This window comes from Coccinella septempunctata, chromosome 7, assembly GCF_907165205.1.
Source record: "Coccinella septempunctata chromosome 7, icCocSept1.1, whole genome shotgun sequence".
NCBI classification, from domain to species: Eukaryota; Metazoa; Arthropoda; class Insecta; order Coleoptera; family Coccinellidae; genus Coccinella; species Coccinella septempunctata.
In genome coordinates, this window is record NC_058195.1 from 12,509,067 (window position 1) to 12,527,429 (window position 18,363).

At 36.1% G+C, this 18,363-nt stretch overlaps 3 protein-coding genes across 7 annotated transcripts in view; 2 read left to right on the forward strand and 1 right to left on the reverse strand.

The window, feature by feature from the left end:
* Window positions 1–148: 148 nt before the first annotated feature.
* LOC123316414 (N6-adenosine-methyltransferase non-catalytic subunit) lies at window positions 149–1,944 on the reverse strand. The gene is made up of 5 exons (XM_044902482.1): window positions 1,769–1,944; window positions 1,489–1,656; window positions 998–1,434; window positions 688–941; window positions 149–578 (listed from the first exon to the last, which is right to left on the reverse strand). Exons 1-5 carry the CDS (start codon window positions 1,832–1,834, stop codon window positions 325–327), a joined length of 1,179 nt encoding a protein of 392 aa, XP_044758417.1. The 5' UTR covers window positions 1,835–1,944; the 3' UTR covers window positions 149–324.
* A 973-nt stretch (window positions 1,945–2,917) lies between these two features.
* Window positions 2,918–15,096, forward strand: LOC123316993 (protein bicaudal C). The gene is made up of 10 exons (XM_044903322.1): window positions 2,918–3,310; window positions 4,805–4,848; window positions 5,188–5,337; window positions 5,905–6,117; window positions 6,387–6,617; window positions 9,221–9,614; window positions 9,679–10,146; window positions 10,700–10,944; window positions 13,695–14,016; window positions 14,187–15,096. Exons 1-10 carry the CDS (start codon window positions 3,085–3,087, stop codon window positions 14,282–14,284), a joined length of 2,391 nt encoding a protein of 796 aa, XP_044759257.1. The 5' UTR covers window positions 2,918–3,084; the 3' UTR covers window positions 14,285–15,096.
* An 894-nt stretch (window positions 15,097–15,990) lies between these two features.
* LOC123316810 (stress-activated protein kinase JNK) overlaps window positions 15,991–18,363 on the forward strand; it is a 48,799-nt gene continuing 46,426 nt past the window's right edge. For 4 of the 5 annotated variants that reach the window (XM_044903046.1, XM_044903045.1, XM_044903049.1 and 1 more), the window contains exon 1: window positions 15,991–16,177. The gene's annotated coding sequence lies outside the window, so the exon portion shown is untranslated. The remainder of the gene's footprint in view (window positions 16,178–18,363) is intronic. The other variant, XM_044903048.1, reaches the window with a different exon arrangement.

The window sequence follows — 18,363 nt, forward strand, 5'->3', positions numbered from 1 at the left end:
ACCAACAAACTGGCGATTTTCTGTAATATATTAAGATTTGTAATTCACGCAAAGGAGCTCATCTATATCACTAAAAGTGAGACTATCTCCACCCTCCTACCCTGATTGGGCGTCTATATTGAGAATATTAAGAAAGCAAACAAAAAGATTAAATTAAAAACTTTTTACTCTCAATTATAATCTAAATCAATTCAAGAACAAACTCAATTATAGAAAGAGTATTTCCTAAGTCAGGTATTAAGAATTAAGATATGCTAATGAAGATTAAATGAAAGGATCGTTAAAAGAGATGAAAATTTCTTTGATATGCTTCCAAATATCCCATCAACGGCCTCTACCACGACCTCTTTGAAAATTACCACGTCCTCTGTTTCCTGAATTTCCTTTATTTTTAGCAGGAGGGCTCTTTGGTCTAAGAGCCTCGATTCTTTCTGTACAACCCGTAGTTAGAGTTGTTGGTGCGAAAGATGAACTGTATAACTCAGCATTGAAGTTCGAATTGGTAAGCTCAGGTCCAACTGTTAACCAACCAGGTCTTATGGTGCTATCTCTTCCGAACAGATGAAGTCTTCTTCTACCTGAAAAAAAAAGTTTCATAAGGTAAGTATGATGAACTTATGGTCCCCATATGACATTTCAGTTGTGATCAAAAAGTTGATATAAACTGGAGGAAAGAATATTATTTACCCAAACAGAAATGCTCAATTATATGGAATATTTCCACTGGTTTCTCCAAACTACCATATTCATTTTCCTCCGATATGATTAGGTCGATATCCACATTAGCATGGATGAAATCTCCGTCTGTGGATCTCCTGACAGTTCCCTTTATTCCCATCAAACAATGTTCCTTTGTTCTTTGAAATACTGCTTTTGGCTCAATATTTTTGGAATGACCTGGATTTTTTATGTTTGTTCTGATCCAGCAAATATCTTCACATCTAAAAATATCCTTTTTACATACAAACAGATTGATATGCAAAGACAAAAAAAATACCTTCTGAATCCCCATTTCCTTAGGCATACCCTTCCCATATCCAAGCCTTCTGAACTTCCACACCATAAGAATACGAAGCTCCTCTGAGCAGCTATCTCGCCGATATCAAGATTAATAATTTGATCCCATGTCCAAAATTGCATGTTAGTCGCGCCCATTGACCTTTGATACTCTTCCAAGGGAGGTTCTATCAAAATTACATCGAATTTACAGTTTAAATTCTTTAAATCATATGATGACAGGTCTGCTTTAAGATACATTGGTGGTGTAGCTGTTTGAGAAATAAGTTCATCCTTCAATTTGATCAATTCACGAAGTTTGGGGTATTCTTCGAAGCGATCTGCTAGGCCCACATCCCTGATGAAATTTTGTGGCCTTTGTCCTGTGTCCACAAAATGCTGGCAGTAATCATTATGAGGATTTGAAGACTGAGTACCCTGTATAGAGGCAAAGAATTAGATCACATGAGACAAATAATGAATAAATACCACCTTAAGGAATGTCGAAGAATCTCTGTAAACCAATTCGTCTGGTGTATCTTTCTTATAATCATATTTCACTTCCTCTTGATTGGACGAACTGGCAGAGCTTTTTCTCTTAGTGGGGCTAGTATCAGTTCCTAAGATTTGACGAAGTTCTTCTGCTCCTGAAACACCAAGCTAGGCAGTTTCATGTTTGAATGAATTTCTAATAAGTCGAAAGGAATCAGTGAACCCAATAAAGAATAATAATTCTTTACTGAGTTTACTGGATGGAATTGTTTTAACTTACAGTTTGAGCGAGAAGTTGTTTTCTTTTACGAGACTTTTCTCGTCTCTCCTTCAGAATGTCCCCCATTTCCTAGGGTTTCACAATTTAATATTTACTCTTAATTAATTAAGTCTATTTTGTTTACAAATTTGGAGACAATGAAAGACAACAAAACAACTAGGTTAGGAAATGATGACAAGTGAGGTTAGGTAACAATCACCACAGAACACTAATAACAATTCATAGATTGAAAGTAAAAGATAAATCATCGACCTCTAAGACTGCGTTCACAAACTTACTAGACATGGAGTGAGCTCCAACTTAGTTTCAAGGGTTGAGTTCTTTGAATTTTTGGTATTTTCATGGTCCGTATGGTCATAAAGAGAAAACTGAAAAGATATGGGTGATATCTTGTGTTCCAAAAAGATTTATCAAAGAAATGAAAAACTATTTTCCAAAAATTCATTTTTATATTTGTACGAGACAATGATTCACCCTGTATGAAGAGGATGCCCCAGGCACTTTGATCTTCGAAGGGCAACGCATTGGGAATATTCCAGGTGTTTATTTTAAAATAAGACTACCAGTATGATTTATTTCCTTCATTGATCAGATTATGGTCTCTACGTTACGTTTATTTTAAATTTCAGCTTAAGAATGATCAAACCTTACAGTTTGTTGCTGTATTGAACTTAACAGATTAAAAAGAGGGGCAAAATAATATGTTGTTGAGTCATAACTTTTGCAGTATTTCACAAAATCAATTATAATCCTTTCTGTGCATTTATTGAGTTGAGTGAAACTCCATTTAAAGAAGTTTCTGGATAGGAGTCTTTTCATCTGATGTAAAATAACCATGAAGAAAAGATTTTATTCTTGGCGACTTTGTCTATATACACTTAAATAAGAGCTTAGCCGTAGAGATTCCATCATAAACTACTCGGTTGTGCACGAAAAGTTGAAGATGAATTGAAATAAAAATTGACCTGTTCGGATATTTTCCTTCAAAATAGTTAATATCGAAGATGCGAATTTAGTGCGTCACTCTGTATGAGTATATACTTTCACCTAACCACTACAAGTCTATGACTTTTCTCAAATCCTCGCACCCAAAAAACAATTCTTCACGTGTTCCAAATACCGAATAAAAAAAGCTACATTCCTCATACGAACGAAAAATCATCAGTCGCGTTGATATACAGATGGAGTCAACAATAAAAATAATTAATCTCGATTGATCCATTCACAACAAAAAAACGCGCTGAAAATCTTCCAACAAAAGGCTCCATATATAGTAGATTTTTCTCAATTCTCAAAAAAATTACATAAAATTCACGATGTCGTGTAACTTGATGACCTCTAGGGCGTCAGTGGATGTTAAAAATTCCGATACCCAGTCCGAGGTTTCAGAAAGCGGGACTTGTACTTCAGGATGGAATTCAAACTGGGACTCTAGGGAGGAACTTCAAGATTTCGTCATTAAAATTGGACTAAACGACGTGTCAGACTTGTATCAGGACAGATTCAAAGTCGACAGAAAAAAATTGGAACAAATGCTAAGCGGTGAGTATTTTTCGAGAAAATCAAAATGGCGACAGCTAAACACAATGATGATGAACAAACTGAACAAAGCAACAAAGGTCCTCGTTGTAAATTACAGATTACAATATTTATATGCTCCATATGCATGCCTTTTTCGTGTTCATCATAAAATTTAGATAGATCAGCAAGGGAGCAAGTAATTTTTAGACATCATTTCAATAATCAAGGAAATTGCTTTTCCTTGGAACAGATTCTATCCAGAATGAATTTATATTCATTTTTTCTTAGTCTGAATACTTTGTTGGAACATTTTTTTGAAGTCGAATGGAAAACAACCAATTTCATACAAAGCTTAATTATCTACAAAATTTTCGAAATATTTTAACTTCGAGCGTTCCAACTCAAAATAAAAAGATAAATTGTCTTCAGATAGCAAAGAATGTACCAACATTTCCCGATTTTCATTATAAAAGATTTTGGATCATATTTGAGGGGCAATTTAGAGAAATATTCTACTGAGGTCTGGAACTATATGCTCTCAATACAGAATCACCTTGTATATCGTGATAAGAAATTCGAAATTTCATTGCTTAGGAACTAATTCAGCAGCAGAAATGTACTGAAAATGGAGTGAGTGGAAACGTTCATTCCTATTTTGTTCCGTTACGAAGGGTGTAAATGAATAGTTGCGAAAAAATTTGAGGAGTGCACCCCTTAAAGCAACTGCTTCTGAAAAATATTGAAATATTTTTCTAGTAATTTTAGTTTCAATCAAAACCTGACACGAAAAAAAAAATCCAAGTTATACAGAGTCTTCGACTCGTACAAATATTTTAACAGTAGATTGTTGAGGTCAAAATAAACACTTTTTTCCTCTACCGTTTTTTCCGATGCGGCCCTGATAAAAAGATATATATATATAGCCATTTTAAGTTTTCATAATGAGCTGTTCCAACCCTGGAAAGACAAAATTACCTTCAGAATAACTAGCCAAAGTCTCAATTTTTCAAATTTCACAGATACTTTTGAATTTTTGAATATCAAATTACTCGAAAACGGCGCATTGTACGAGAAAATATGAAGAATACTTTTATTTTCAAAACGTTCGAATATTCATTAGATAGCGTCCAACTTAGTTTCAAGAGTTGGGTTCCTTGAATTTTTGGTATTTTTTGGTAATGAGAAAAGTGAGAGACGTGGGTGATATCTTGTGTTCGGAAAATTTTAATCAAAGAAATGAAAAACTATTCCAAAATTCATTTGATTCGATAAAACCGTTTGTGAAATAGAACTAAAAAAACAACTTTATATAGTTTTTCAACAGCCTGTATCTTTCAAAGCAAGCAGATTCGGAAAAGATGGTGAAGGAAAAAAGTTTTTCTTTTTACCCTTAACAGTAAGAATTTTATGTTGACCAGCACTAAGCAAAACTTGCTGGAAAATAAGAGCTCATGTGGATTTCAAAATCGTGTTCAATTCTGTACAAATTTAATTCAATATCTTTCTATTTTTCAGGCGACAATGAGGCCCTCATTCCAGCAGATGTATTTTTCGAGAAGGTGAGTATATAGTATCCACTCATAACATAACATAACGACTATTGGTACCTATATATCATTTTCTGGGATCCACGAATGCAAAAAACATAGAAGTAGAAGTAGAAAAACATAAAAGTAGAATATATTGCTGAGTACTTGTAGAAGACTATTCGTGCGACAATAATCTCGTAAAAATTTACGACAAAGCTGGATCATAAGGAGGCGATTATATCACTATATATGGCCACCTAGGTCACCTGACCTGTATTCGTTGGACTATTTTTTCTTCAATCATTTAAATTCCAAAGTAGTCCAGTGTTCAACTAAGTGAATGACTTGAGATTAATTTGATTGTTTCAGGTGATGGAAGATACAGACACTTTCATAAGGTGGCCGAATAAATTGAAGATAGGGGCGAAATCTAAGAAGGATCCCCATGTTAGAATAGCAGGACGCCCGGACGATGTTGCAGCTGCTAAAGAGAGAATAATGACAATTCTGGATACGAGGGTGAGCAATTCAATTTTTTTTTTATCAGAACCAATATTACACCATCATTCAGAATCCCAACATAAAACATATCTTCCTATCGAAAAAGTTTAGATGCTTACCATGGTTTCGGTCTTATTTGAGCTCATCAGAGCGACACAACTCCCACCTCGATGGAAAATTCTAGCATGTCACGAAATGTAACTCAAAATTCTCCCTTCACGACCGCTATTAGCATTTAATTAGGGTCTATCAATGGATGAGGCCAGTTCAAAGAGTTTGAACTATTTCATCTATATGAGTAAAAAAATAGAAAAGTACTCGAGAGTAAGATGAACCAAAAGTACACTATCGCAAGCAAAGATTATAGTGATATATCTTTGATCTCAAGGACCTCTAAGGAAACTTTCAGTTTGGCTGAAGGTTTTGGCCTTGAAAGATAGATCTCCTGGGCAATAAAACCCTGAATACATAAGCTAGGAGCATTGCGGCAAATGGCTAACGATGTTGTTTCCAATTTCATCGATTGATTTCCAGTATTCTCCAAGTTTTATCTTTTGGTTAAACTTCGTTTATTTATTCTTTCAGTGTAATCGCATCACTATGAAAATGGATGTGAGCTACACCGACCATTCACACATAATTGGTAAGGGAGGTTACACAATCAAACGAGTGATGGAGGAGACCCAATGCCACGTGCATTTTCCTGACTCTAACCGATCTAACCCAACCGAGAAGAGTAACCAAGTGTCAATTTCTGGGGACATCGAAGGAGCTGAGAGTGCCAGAAGTCGCGTGAGGGTGAGTAATGAAGGGTTGAAACGACGGCACTTATGTTTTTGCTAAAACGTGGATTCACTAAAATGATCCAATCGCCTCTGTCGTATATACCCTAATGACTATATACAGCGGACGAAAAGTGTCTGCGGACGAAAAATACTTTCCTTCAAAAATAGTTGGCTTTTCGTCATTTCGTCCTGTGAATTCGTATGTAAAATGTCATTTTTGTTTAGGTCTAGGAAAATTTTTACTTCCAATAATTCACTAATTTTCATGCGAATTTTTCTTAGGAATTGATACCGTTGATCTTCGGATTCGAGCTGCCAATCATGTCCCAAAATTTCGACTCGAACTGTCCTTACGTAATGAAAATTCAAGATCAGTATAAGGTACAAGTTATCTTTAAGACCAGACCAAAGTTGCATGCAAGTTTGGTTTTAGTGAAAGGCGTAGAATGGGAAGTGGATCAAGTCAAGCAGGCTACGCTGTTGCTGATGGACTTCATGTGCGAAAAATTGGCGGTGAGTATAGTGGGACATCGGTTTTGTTGCAGTGGCCATCATAACTTCCCGATCTTTCGCCCATTGATTACACTTCACGTCTGGGGATATGTAAGACGTACGAGATTAGTTACCTTAGTCATTTAGTCAATTCATAACAGACTATGGGAGAGCTTTTTCATAGGGAACCGTTGTCTGGGATAGAAGAATAGACTTCTCCTAAAATTCAATATACAGAGCGAAGCATTGACTTGCACATTCAGGGTGTTTTCACAGGTGAGGCTTTTTTTTGACAGAAGGTAGAACTCATCAAAATAAGTCGTTTACCCATAAAATTGTCTATATAAAATATTCAAAAATGCTGAGATACAACCCCTAGAAGTTCGACAACGTTTCATTATATTTCAAGTACGGGACTGTGGAAGGTGACACCGGCATATCGCAAAAACAAAACAAAACATAAACATATGTCTGGACAATGAATGGTTCAGTAGCAAGTTCATCGGATTAGATGCATCAGGTCACTTTTGAGAGAATTATAATTGTTGTATCGTGCTATTTAGGGTGAAAAAAGATGTAAAAAATCGAGGCAGTTTCTTGAAAGTGCTTATGTTAGTTATGTTGAAAAAGTGCTACATGATGTTTTCCCATTTCATCCCATTTTTACGACGATTTTTGGAATGTTCGAAAAAAAAGATTGTGATGCCCATTGTGAAAAAACTCTTGAATAATTTAGACGAATTTTATTGGTGAGATTTTGAAGTATTATTATATTTTTTACGCTTGTGTCCTAAGTCTCTTCTGTCAGTTAGTATCGAAATGAGCCATTTCATGGAATCGTGTAAGTTACTAAAAAATAATGAGAACAATTCGGCAAGCCTAAGTTTCCATTTTCATTACCACGTAAATATCGAATGAGCCAATATCCTAATAAACGAAACCACTTGGTCGAATCAGGAGATGAATTTTTTCCCACTGCTTTGCGATAATTCAACTAACAAACTGTGTAGGGGTCGTATTAGGATCTATTTGAGTAATCATTTTCAATTTTTTTTTCAACTTTGTCATTTTGAAAGTTTGTTATAGGTGATATTTTGGTGAAACGCTTCATTTTGACCAGTTCTACACCTTCTGTCGAAAAAAAGCCTCACCTTTAAATACACCCTGTATAATTCAACAGAAGATTCCTGAGGTCAAATAAAGAAACACTTCCTCTGTTTTAAATTTCTGCAAATTCAGCTAGGTTGAACATTTCCAAAAAATTTATAATTTTCAGTTATACTTCACAAACGACTTTATCAAATATACTTCAATTTTTCATTGATCTGATGTAGTGATGTAATTACGAAATTCTACCCACATATCTTCTAGTTTCTTCATTATGACCATTCCATACCATGAAAAATACCAAACCTGACACTCCCAAATTGAGCTCAACACTCACTAATGACCATTATTTTGGAAAATAAAAGTAGGGGAGACTAGGGAGCATTGATACATGGGGAGGCTTGATACAGGCTTATATCCGCGATCTGTAGCCGTTTTCAAAAGTATTATACTAGTGAACACTATTCTTTGGCAGAGGGCATTGCGTGACGTTAATATGTAAGGGTAACAGTAGTTTGTTTGTGAAATATTCAACGAAGAGTGTTTCGAGGTGAGAAATTGTAAGTTTTTACTCAAGTTACCTAAGGGTTTTATGATCATGCATTAATTCTTCGGCATAAACAAACATTTCACTGGGAAATATGCATAAAACTACTCAATTTACAGTTTTATTCGCTTCTCAAAATATATGGGTATAAGATGAAAACATAAATCACTTTAAAAATTGCTTTCAGGGAGGTTTGAGACATTTGTCGTGGGGAGGCCTGATACATGTATAATCTTCAAAAAATATTCCGTAGCTAGTTGGATAGGCCTACATGAAGGCGTCTTCACCATCCAACATATCAAAGGGATTTTTAAAAACCGTACAATCCCCATATATTTAACGAGGCCGACTTTTCTTGTGTGGAAGTGACTAACTGACAATTTCCTGATTTTTCTACACCTATAGGACCAAAGCAAGCCAGTATCATTGCTGACCTACCTACTGAGCTGAATAATCCTCTCGATTACTCTCCCAGTACATCGTGTCAATCCTCCCATATGTGGGGAGGCTTGAGACAGTTTGCATGTTTTTGTGTTCAACGTTCTGTACAGAATAAGATGTTTATGTTTTGCGACTTCTATATTTATTTTGTTGAACGATTAATTGAAGAATTATATAATATAAGAAAAGTCCTGCTTCTTTATATAATTCAGTTTCCAGAATAAAAATTCCAAAAAACGTATCAACCCTCCCCAGTCTCCCCTACTCTTTTTCATCCAACTCTGTTTAAAAGATCCACAAATGTTCAGAGTCATAGTTTTAACTTCCTATTCTGAAGGGAGTTGTATTTTTCTGAGGGTGCCATAGCTCATTATGAAAACTTGAAATGGCTATATCTTTTAATCAGTCAAAGACCCCTTGTAGAAAAAAGTAGCATTTTTGTTAGACCATTTATAACTCAAGATATGGGCTGGACTATTTGTTCCGTTGGATATGTTCACCCATTGTGTACATACTCTCCCTATTTCAGAGCCAAACGCCCGTTCAGATGTCGATGGAAATATCTCCCCATCACCATCAGACTGTCCTGGGGAAGAACCACTCGAATCTCAAGGCCATTATGCAGTACACCAACTGCCAGATCATGTTCCCCGACGCGCAGGACCCGAACATACCGAGCTTGAAGAAAAGTAACGTCAGCATATCGGGAAACATCCACCAGGTGTACCAGGCCAGGCAACTCTTGATGGGGAGCCTGCCGCTCTTGGTCATCTTCGATCTGCCCGAAGATACGACCAATCTGAGGATCAAACCGGAGCAGATCATGGAAATTCAGAATCAGTGCGACGTGGTCATCAATATCAGAGGGAAGGCGAAGCAAACGACCAAGGCGTGCGTGATCAAAGGGATAGAAAAACATGTTTGTAAGTCTTTATTAATTTGCATCTCTAGATGTCTCTACAATGACTAACCTATTTTATTCTACAGTGAACATCTACAAGGCCAGAAATCTGATACTGAACATCGACGAGCCCCCCATCAAAGCAGACATACCATCTTCGTACCATCTCCCCTCAACTGGCCAGAACCAGTTCCCGAGCACCGACTTGCTTCCTACTCCCACCTCAATGAACCACTCCCCCATATCGCCGCTTCTGAGCCCCCTGGTGACCCCCACATGGCAATACCCCAACATGCCGGGTACACCCAACGCTTCTTTCGTTGGCATGACGCAGCAGCCCCAGTTCTACTACAACATGATGCAGCAATCGATGGGCAGCAGCGGTTACAGTTCTATGCTCACCCAGTCCATGCACGACCAATCGGCGCCATCTAGGGACAATCAGAATTATTCTGGCTCGAGCTTGCTCTCGAACTCCTTCCACAGCCCGAACGGCAAACCGGCATCGCCAACTGGATTCAGGAGCGGGAACGACTGTTTGTCCAACAAATCAGGTAGGAACCATCAGAAATTATTCAAACCTCCTTTCGAACCCTTTTGGTATAATTACCACTTTCACAACTTCATCATTAGCCGTCCAAGAATGAGCCTTCAAGTGTTTGAATACCAACGGTCGAGTGACGCCTCCATTCTGGAAATCTTTTCGTAGATATCTCTGGCATTTTTTAACCAGTCATTCTTTCAAGATCAACTCGTTGTAGGTAGGAGAATGCAGGAAAGGGTTTTTGTGATCCAGTTTACATCTTGAAAGCAATTTGGTGCTAGACGCACTCGGAGGTTCCTGAAAATGCTCTTACATTTGTTTAGAGCCTCTCTGTTAGTAAATTTACCTTTGCCTAACCTAACCTGAACACCAATGTGTCAAAAAGGAACTGCTTAAACTTTTCATTGTCTGTTCGAAAATAAGGAGATATGTCTCTTTCTCCTTCTGCAGAAGGAATCATTAGAAAACGAGATGGTTATCAGACGAATATCAATTTTGTTTGTTGTTTTGCGCATATTTTCTGATTATCTTGTTATTTTTTCATTCACCATGATCCACTTTAGGTATTTCCTCCGTACATTCTGAGCTGAGCGATAACTACCACTGCAGTCCTGAGAAAAAACAAAGCTGGGACTATTCTCTAACACCGAACGACTATGAGAATAAAAGGATTGCCGCGCTGCGTGCTATGCAACAGAAACCTTCTCCAGGGATGGTTAGAACGCCCACGAACGCTTGGTCGGGATACGGAGTGAGCCATACTAGTCCAGCGGGTTTCTTGTCGGCTGAGAAGGCTAGGATAAAAAAGGTAATAGGGAAATTCTACATAATTCGCAGTAATTACTGCGAATTAAAGTGTCATGATAGCTGATTCACGAGAAAATGGAGTATTATACTTGTTCTATATAAGTCCTAGGGTGTCCAGTTAGCCTATAGAGGTAAAGCTGCTATGATGTTCCACATACCTATAGTAGTTGGGGAGCCCAAGAGGGAAATTGGGATTTACTCGAGCGTGTCAGATTAATATGAGGGGAGATACCTTGAACCCTCTAGAGTACCTCTACCAAAAATTAAACCTGTATATAGGGGGAATTGTCTAGAACAGCCTGTGAGAATAGTAAAAAAAAACGATCATTGTATCTACTCGAGCGCGTCAGTATAAGATATACATGGTTAATTACATGTTGAGAAATATACATTATCTCAATCTGATAATTCAAGCGTGACGAAAATGTGTGGGAGGGCTCCAAACTTGCAAGAAAAAACGTCACGTGTACACTCTTGAGCGCGGTAGCTTTTTTTGTTATTTTGAAACTAATGAGTCAAGAATAACGGAAAAAAATATAAACTGACAGTTTCAGCAAGCCGAAACAATAAAATTGGCCGTAAAAGTCACAAAAATCAGTTTTTTTTCAAATTATCTCATCTCCTGGGTTTCAAAGTGTTTTCGCAATTATTATAGAAGTTCTAGCAGAGCATAACATTTTCTACCAATTTCTCCCTAAGCAATTTTTCCTAAGTTCAAACGTTTTTGAGATATATGGCAATGAATGTTAATCATACTGGGATTCTACATTGACCTTGCATGCCCTTACGCATGTATAGATAAGAACTCCGCGCTCGAAAACGATTTAAAAAAATTGGTCAAACCAAAGTATAGAATTTTATTATCTACAACTTTCATAATGAATACAAACACGATTAGAGGTACAGAGGAAGGGAGATATTCTAAAAAAATGCATTTTCATCATCTTCAAAGTGTCAGATTAAGAAAACCTCACTGATTAGTGTCATATTCATGGGTCAATACGACTGCAACATCGAGATCAAACATCTGAATGAAATTCTGACAAGCTCGAGTATGTACAAGTTTTTTTTTCATTTTCGAAGGACCGCTGTGACCTTGCGTCACATCCGAATTGTCAGTCTCTTGAAAAGTAGCTTCCTTTGAATCCAATTAACATATCCTCTAAAAATCTGAAACGCTCGAAATTTTTTTTTTACCATTTTCAACTGTTCCCTAAGGCCAGCTCCACCACGCAAACTGTCAGATTAACATGAATTTATTATCAGAGACACGTAGGGCAAATACAGTATCTTAATCTGACACGCTCGAGTATGCGGAGTATATGATGATTTTTTTCACATCTTTGATAACCTGCAGACGCTTGTCTCACCACTGATTATGCATATATCATAGAACTTTTTTTTCTTTCTACCATCTAATCTTCAAAATTAAATGCCGATTCAGCATCATGGGCTGCCCAACTATAGGTATATACCATATCTGGTGGGTCCTAAAAGTTTCATTATCGAGCTATAAAAAGTTTTATCAATATCGCTAGTTCTCATCAGTCTTATAATTTTATAATTTATTAACTATTTTCTCCCATTTATACCCAAGTGACTTGGTCATTAACGATTGGAACATACCAAGTACACTGCTCAACAATTGATAGACGTATAAATATCTCCAATTGATGTGGGAGATACTTGATGAAAATCCATAATTGAATTTGAAACAAATTGTACGATTATTTTACCTTTAACCACCTGAATATGTTTTTATGATAGCGGAAACACGTTTCGTGGTTTAAAATTCATTTTTGTGAAAATCATATAATCTGTTTTTAGTATAAATATCTCTTTTATCGTGGGACATGTGTTCTTTTTGAAAAACTGGGATATTTTAAGTTTTTTTTATCATATGCTTTCTTTACTTCGTCAAGCTGGTCCTCTGAAACAAATTAATTGTAGTAGGCTCCAAATGGTGGCATAAAAAACCATGGGGTATTTTTTGCTAAACCTGATTTTTCTGTTTTTAATTCACAAGTTCGATTTTGGGTAGTTGGAGGGAAAGATGGAAGATATTCAGAACAATTCATTGTTCCCACAACTGCTTTTGGAAGAGGTTCCATATCATGTGAATGGGGTGACATATTTTTTGTTTGAAATGTCGCACGTAGAGCTTATTGTTTTTCAGAATTCTAGTATGACCAGCCAAAGATATCATGATATATTAATTGAACCTTGAACCAATAACTTGTTGAAATGTCAGCAGGCTGTCTGGGCAGAGATGATTAAGACAACTATTCTCCCTAAAGCTCCCCTGGAACTGCTTTCTTCTAACTCTTTTCTGGATGTTTGGAACAATTGTCCCAAAAGTCATAAATTTTGTCTAATTAAAAGTGTGACTCGAAAAGTAGAATGTTTTGGGACAAGCTTGGAGAACCAACCAAGTACTAGCTACCTAGAATTTCTCATATTTTCAATCCAAAGTTTTTCTACGAACCTCTTCATTCTTTTCTGATAAAAACAAGAATATCAATTAAACATACTATGGTATCTGATCAAACTGAACATCGTATATTCCTGAAATAAATCGTCAGTGATCCCTATCAATTTTTGAGCAGTGCACTTTGGTTGTTTACATATTTACGAAAAACACAAAAAGCTGAAAATAATAGTGTGTTCCATCTTCAATCTCCATGACCTTTCTGCTTTCCTCAACTCAATTTTTGAGAATACCTACGTGTTAACCTCTCGATGAATTCTCAGGAGGAAGAAATATGGAAAAGTTCAGCAAAATACGACAACTATTCCGACAACTTCAACATGCCTTCAACCTCTGGTGCGAACCTGAACACTAGCAACATCTTGGACCACACTCCAGCCCGCCTAGTGAGCCGGGTCACCTCTTCAAACTGGACCGACGTAGCCTCAATTCTGACTTCCATTGGTCTAGATGACAGATACGTGAACCTGTTGAACAGTCACGAGATCGATTTGACCACATTTGCGACCCTGAACGACGAGGACTTGGCGAAAATTGGCGTCAGGGCTTTCGGGGCAAGGAAGAAGATGCTTTTGGCAATTGCTGGTAAGAACCATATGAAAATTTCGTGGATAATGTAGTTAATTATAGGTTTTCCCACTTCGCGAGGACACCCTGTATGTGTTTCCTCGGCTCAGATAGTTATTTACGTGTATTTTTGTTATTGCCTAAAAACACTTGATCATTCTACAACTTTCGCTTCCAATTTTTTCCAGAACTCAACAAGAGATCATGTCCATTTTCGGCTGCTCCTGGTGCAGAAAGAAAAAGTTCCTCAATTTCCCCAGTTAGCCCTCGTGAAAGCAACTGGTAACGAAAGACCTGCTCGATTCGAAACAAATGGCTTAATATTTCTACTTTATTTTCGTATTGAACATTTGTATCCATGATAATCTTGTACTTTTTAATATTGCGTAGATACCCGTCTCTTTTTTTTTTTGACTGTAGCGTCTTATTTATTATATTTTCCGTGTTTTTTTTTGGCAATATAAACTTCTTATTTTTTATTATTTGAAAAGCATTGCAGCATTTCGTTCAGTAAAGTTTGCTCCTTCATCCTAGAGTGATTAAAAAAATGCCAGATGGAAAAATAGAGCCCGCTCCCATAAATCGCCAGGTTTTTCGTTATTCAAAATATCAAAAATTGACTTTGATAATTTTGAATCAATGACAGAACCTTCTTAATTCAGGTTCCGAAATTTTATTTATTTCATTGTGATTTTGTTTTACAACAAATGTGATATTTTATTTTCGTAAGTCTGTATTTTTCCCGTTGTCCATCTATATATTTATTTATTGCTACATTGTTATTATTATTTATGAGTTTATATTTCAGCTAATATACTTAGGTATTATTTTAAGTATGGATATTGTAAACAAAAGTTTCGATTTATTACAGTTTAAATTTTGATAATTATTGATATTGATATACTTTTATAGATTTAATTAATTGAAACTTTTGTACCTTTCTTATATTGTAAATTATTTAAGGGTAGTTTAGGTTATTGAATGAATATTTGAAAATAAAATTTATATATGAATGAGAATTGTATTTTCCATGAGATATATTTATTATGAAATTTTTGTAAACGACAAAACGAACGTAAAATAGAAACTTACATTATACGCTTTATTCATTTCCCTCCCCCTGTCCCCCTGGTGCTAATGTCTCAGAAGAGGAAACCTGCTCATGAACCGACTTGAAATAATAAACTCCTGTATTGTGGAAGTTTTAGGTTGAATTCATTGAAATTGATACTGGTGCCTCCACCATTTCAGAAATATTTAAATGAGGAAGTATATGAGAAGCTATTCTCAGTTTGATCTGAGTGAGAATTCGCAAAAAAAGGTACTAGAGCAAGAGAAAATGAATAATTCGAATTATAAATTATCAAATTCGACATATTTCCTTATTTGTGAAAAAACTTTTCAAGATTACGAAAAAGTCTACAAATGATTTTTATTAAAGAGATGGAGCTCTTCTGCCAAATCCCAACCTTCTTGAAATTGTTCCAGTTAGGAAATATTTATTCAATAACCTTTTTTTGACAAAAAAAAAAAAATTTCTGTGCAATTAGTTTGAGTTTCTGACTGAATAATCTCTCTTTGATGTTGAAAAGCCATAATTCTGAAGCGCTTTATCTAACAAGATAGCCAGTGATTGATTTCAAGTACACTATATTCCCTTGTGAATATCTAAACCAGGCGAAAAATGACATATTTGATTTTAATTGTAGTAATTTTCCGAGATCTCTTGAGCGCTCTTGAATTATTCATTTTTCCCATCGTTTCTGCAAGAAGTACTCCAATTAAACGATGAATTTTGAAACATTCAATCACAATGAAAGCTTCAGAGGACCGAAAGACATTGATTTTCTACCCCTATCCTCACGAACTTACGGAGAGAGTATCGGAAAATGGAAAATGTTCCGATTTTCCTCCGCATGCACAGCCTGGTGGCTCCATCAAGCGGTTTCAAACCGAATGACGTCAATCACCCTAAACGCCTGCGCCTTACACAGCGTAGCATAGGCAAATCAAAATGCCAAAATATCTAAAAATCCTCCGGGAATTGTGAATTTTCTGTTGTACGATGTGTTCGTAAATTCCAGCGATTGTTTGATGTTATGTGTCAAAGTTTACATTATTTAAAGTGTTCCGCTGAATTTCCATTCACTCAAACTAACCTGTGAGTCTGTTTCCTAAGGTAAATTGTTATTTCTGAATTCATTCTTGGGAATTTGATGTTACTGCTTACCGTCAGCCACTATATCCATGAAATCGATTATGCTGACAGTTAAGCCGAATGTATTCTGCATGAGATATTGTACAAGACAAATCATATGGATGAATTAAGTATTTGGAAGGTCAAATCAGGAAGACGGTTTAAAATTTCTATTGTTGGAAGATCTTATAAGAATTGAACGTTTATAGGTTAGGTTATATGTTTTGTGTTTCACAAATGCTACGGGGTGTGCCCCCAAAACTGTCAGTGAAAATTGATGGATTTCATTGATATCAAAAGAAAATTGGAATTGTTGTCTTCATTTCGAATTACGAAATAAATATTCACATGACGAATTGTTCATGAATTTGTTTATAACTAAATGGAACGAAACGATCGTACTGTCATCAAAATAATGAGGAAGTATGATTCATACATTTAGAATTTTTAATATCATTTTCTTAGATGAAAATCATGAGCTGGCTGATAATTATGTTTCATTATTTGTTGGACAATTGTCATGCCTACCTGATTATTTTGGGTTTCATAATCGTATTCATGAGACAGACTTACTCCAAATACCATTTTGTGGAGGGACAAATCATTCTTTCAAGAGGGATGGAAATAATCAGAGATTTTTCAATTATATCCTTGTGCACTCTCTGCAGGCAATGGATGTATAGATACTATTTGTTATCATTACCAAATTTCGCATTCTATCTTCAATTAGCTTAGTAAAATTCAAATTTACGAGAAAAATCTCACTTATGTGTCGTTCTTCTATTACCTTCCCACAACGCTCCTATAGGTCGTTGGTACGAAATTCGATTCTGTAGTAGAACTCTTCAAATAATCTGGAAGTTGAATTTAAGTGAATTGTTCAATAAAGAGCGAATAAAAGAAATTGAACAATTAGTAAAGTGTAGTGGTGTGGGTGCATTGTTAACTTCGCACAGGGGATTGTTATTTTTAAAATTCTAATCTCTAAATAACTGAATATGTGTTCTATAGTTTTCTTTCTTCCTGAATTAAGTCTTGCAGAATTTGGACTATTGAATCCTGGTTAAACCTAGGGGTTTGATAAAAAAAATTGAACCTGAAAAGCCATTTGATAAAATTCCATTGTTTTTCTGTTATGAGTGTTATTCTCGGTGTTATTACTATGATAATAAAACCTCAATCCTTATCATAACAACTGGAAAAGTTCAATATCAATCATAGGAAGGCAATGAAATGAAATAAATCATTTTTTGATGAATAAGAGTATTGAGATTATAGGAAATGAGCTTCAAAGAATTGTTTGGTGTGTTTCCAGAATACAGAAGATGCGAATAAAAATACCTTCGTGCAATGTGCATCATAACTTTTAACTACATATTTCAATGAACTAGGCGGACTACTTATCTCTTTTTGCTGGCGCGTTTATCATGTCCTAGAGTGAGAAGATGAGGAAATTTTCAATAGTTTAGCGAGTTTGATAGGGGGCTAATAGTGAGCTCAATCAAGGCTGCTTTATACTTGAGGGCTTCAGAGAAAAATCTACAAGAATGCGCAGAAGTGTGAAAACGTTAGTGGATTGTTGTCAAGAAGGAAAGGATAATCAAAGAGTAGAAAACACTAGAAGAATATTGCTAATGTGGGCAGAAAGTTAACTCCTGTATATTCCCTGTTGCCACATGCTGGATGGAGACCAACTCTTACAGTTAGAAGTGCAAATAAATTAAGGGTGACATAGAGAGCAATGGAATACGCTATATGCTCAACATATAATTAAGAGATAAAATCAGAAACAAGTAAATCAGGGAGAGAACCAAAATCAGGAAAGTCATGGAGGAAATAGCGGTCAAAAAGTGGAGGTGGGCACATAGCCAGACAGGACAGCAGCAGATGAACACTAAGGACACCATAATGTAAACCTCGTGAAACCAAGAGAAGTAGAGGCAGACCACAAAGAAGATGGCAGGTAGACGTCAGGCTAGAGATAGACAGACGTGGAAGAATATGGAGGACAATATCAGGAGTCGATAGTGAATGGCTGAAATAGAAAAAGATATTGTAAATGATGAACCCGCACTCTGTTTGGGCATGCACGATGGCTGTGCAAGAGAGAGAAGGCAAGATCCTCATCACAGGCAACATGATCGCTTTGCGTTAAATCCAGGAGTTAA

What these genes read in the sequence shown, in the direction of transcription:
- LOC123316993 (XM_044903322.1), top strand. Translation starts at nt 3,085, where the DNA reads ATGTCGTGTAACTTGATGACCTCTAGGGCGTCAGTGGATGTTAAAAAT. An exon ending in TCATGTGCGAAAAATTGGCG is followed by an intron (nt 6,618 to 9,220) that starts GTGAGTATAGTG and finishes TCCCTATTTCAG; the next exon opens with AGCCAAACGCCCGTTCAGAT. An exon ending in GATGCTTTTGGCAATTGCTG is followed by an intron (nt 14,017 to 14,186) that starts GTAAGAACCATA and finishes AATTTTTTCCAG; the next exon opens with AACTCAACAAGAGATCATGT.
- LOC123316414 (XM_044902482.1), bottom strand. Translation starts at nt 1,834, where the DNA reads ATGGGGGACATTCTGAAGGAGAGACGAGAAAAGTCTCGTAAAAGAAAA. An exon ending in AACAACTTCTCGCTCAAACT is followed by an intron (nt 1,657 to 1,768) that starts GTAAGTTAAAAC and finishes GAAACTGCCTAG; the next exon opens with CTTGGTGTTTCAGGAGCAGA. An exon ending in AGGAAATGGGGATTCAGAAG is followed by an intron (nt 942 to 997) that starts GTATTTTTTTTG and finishes GGATATTTTTAG; the next exon opens with ATGTGAAGATATTTGCTGGA.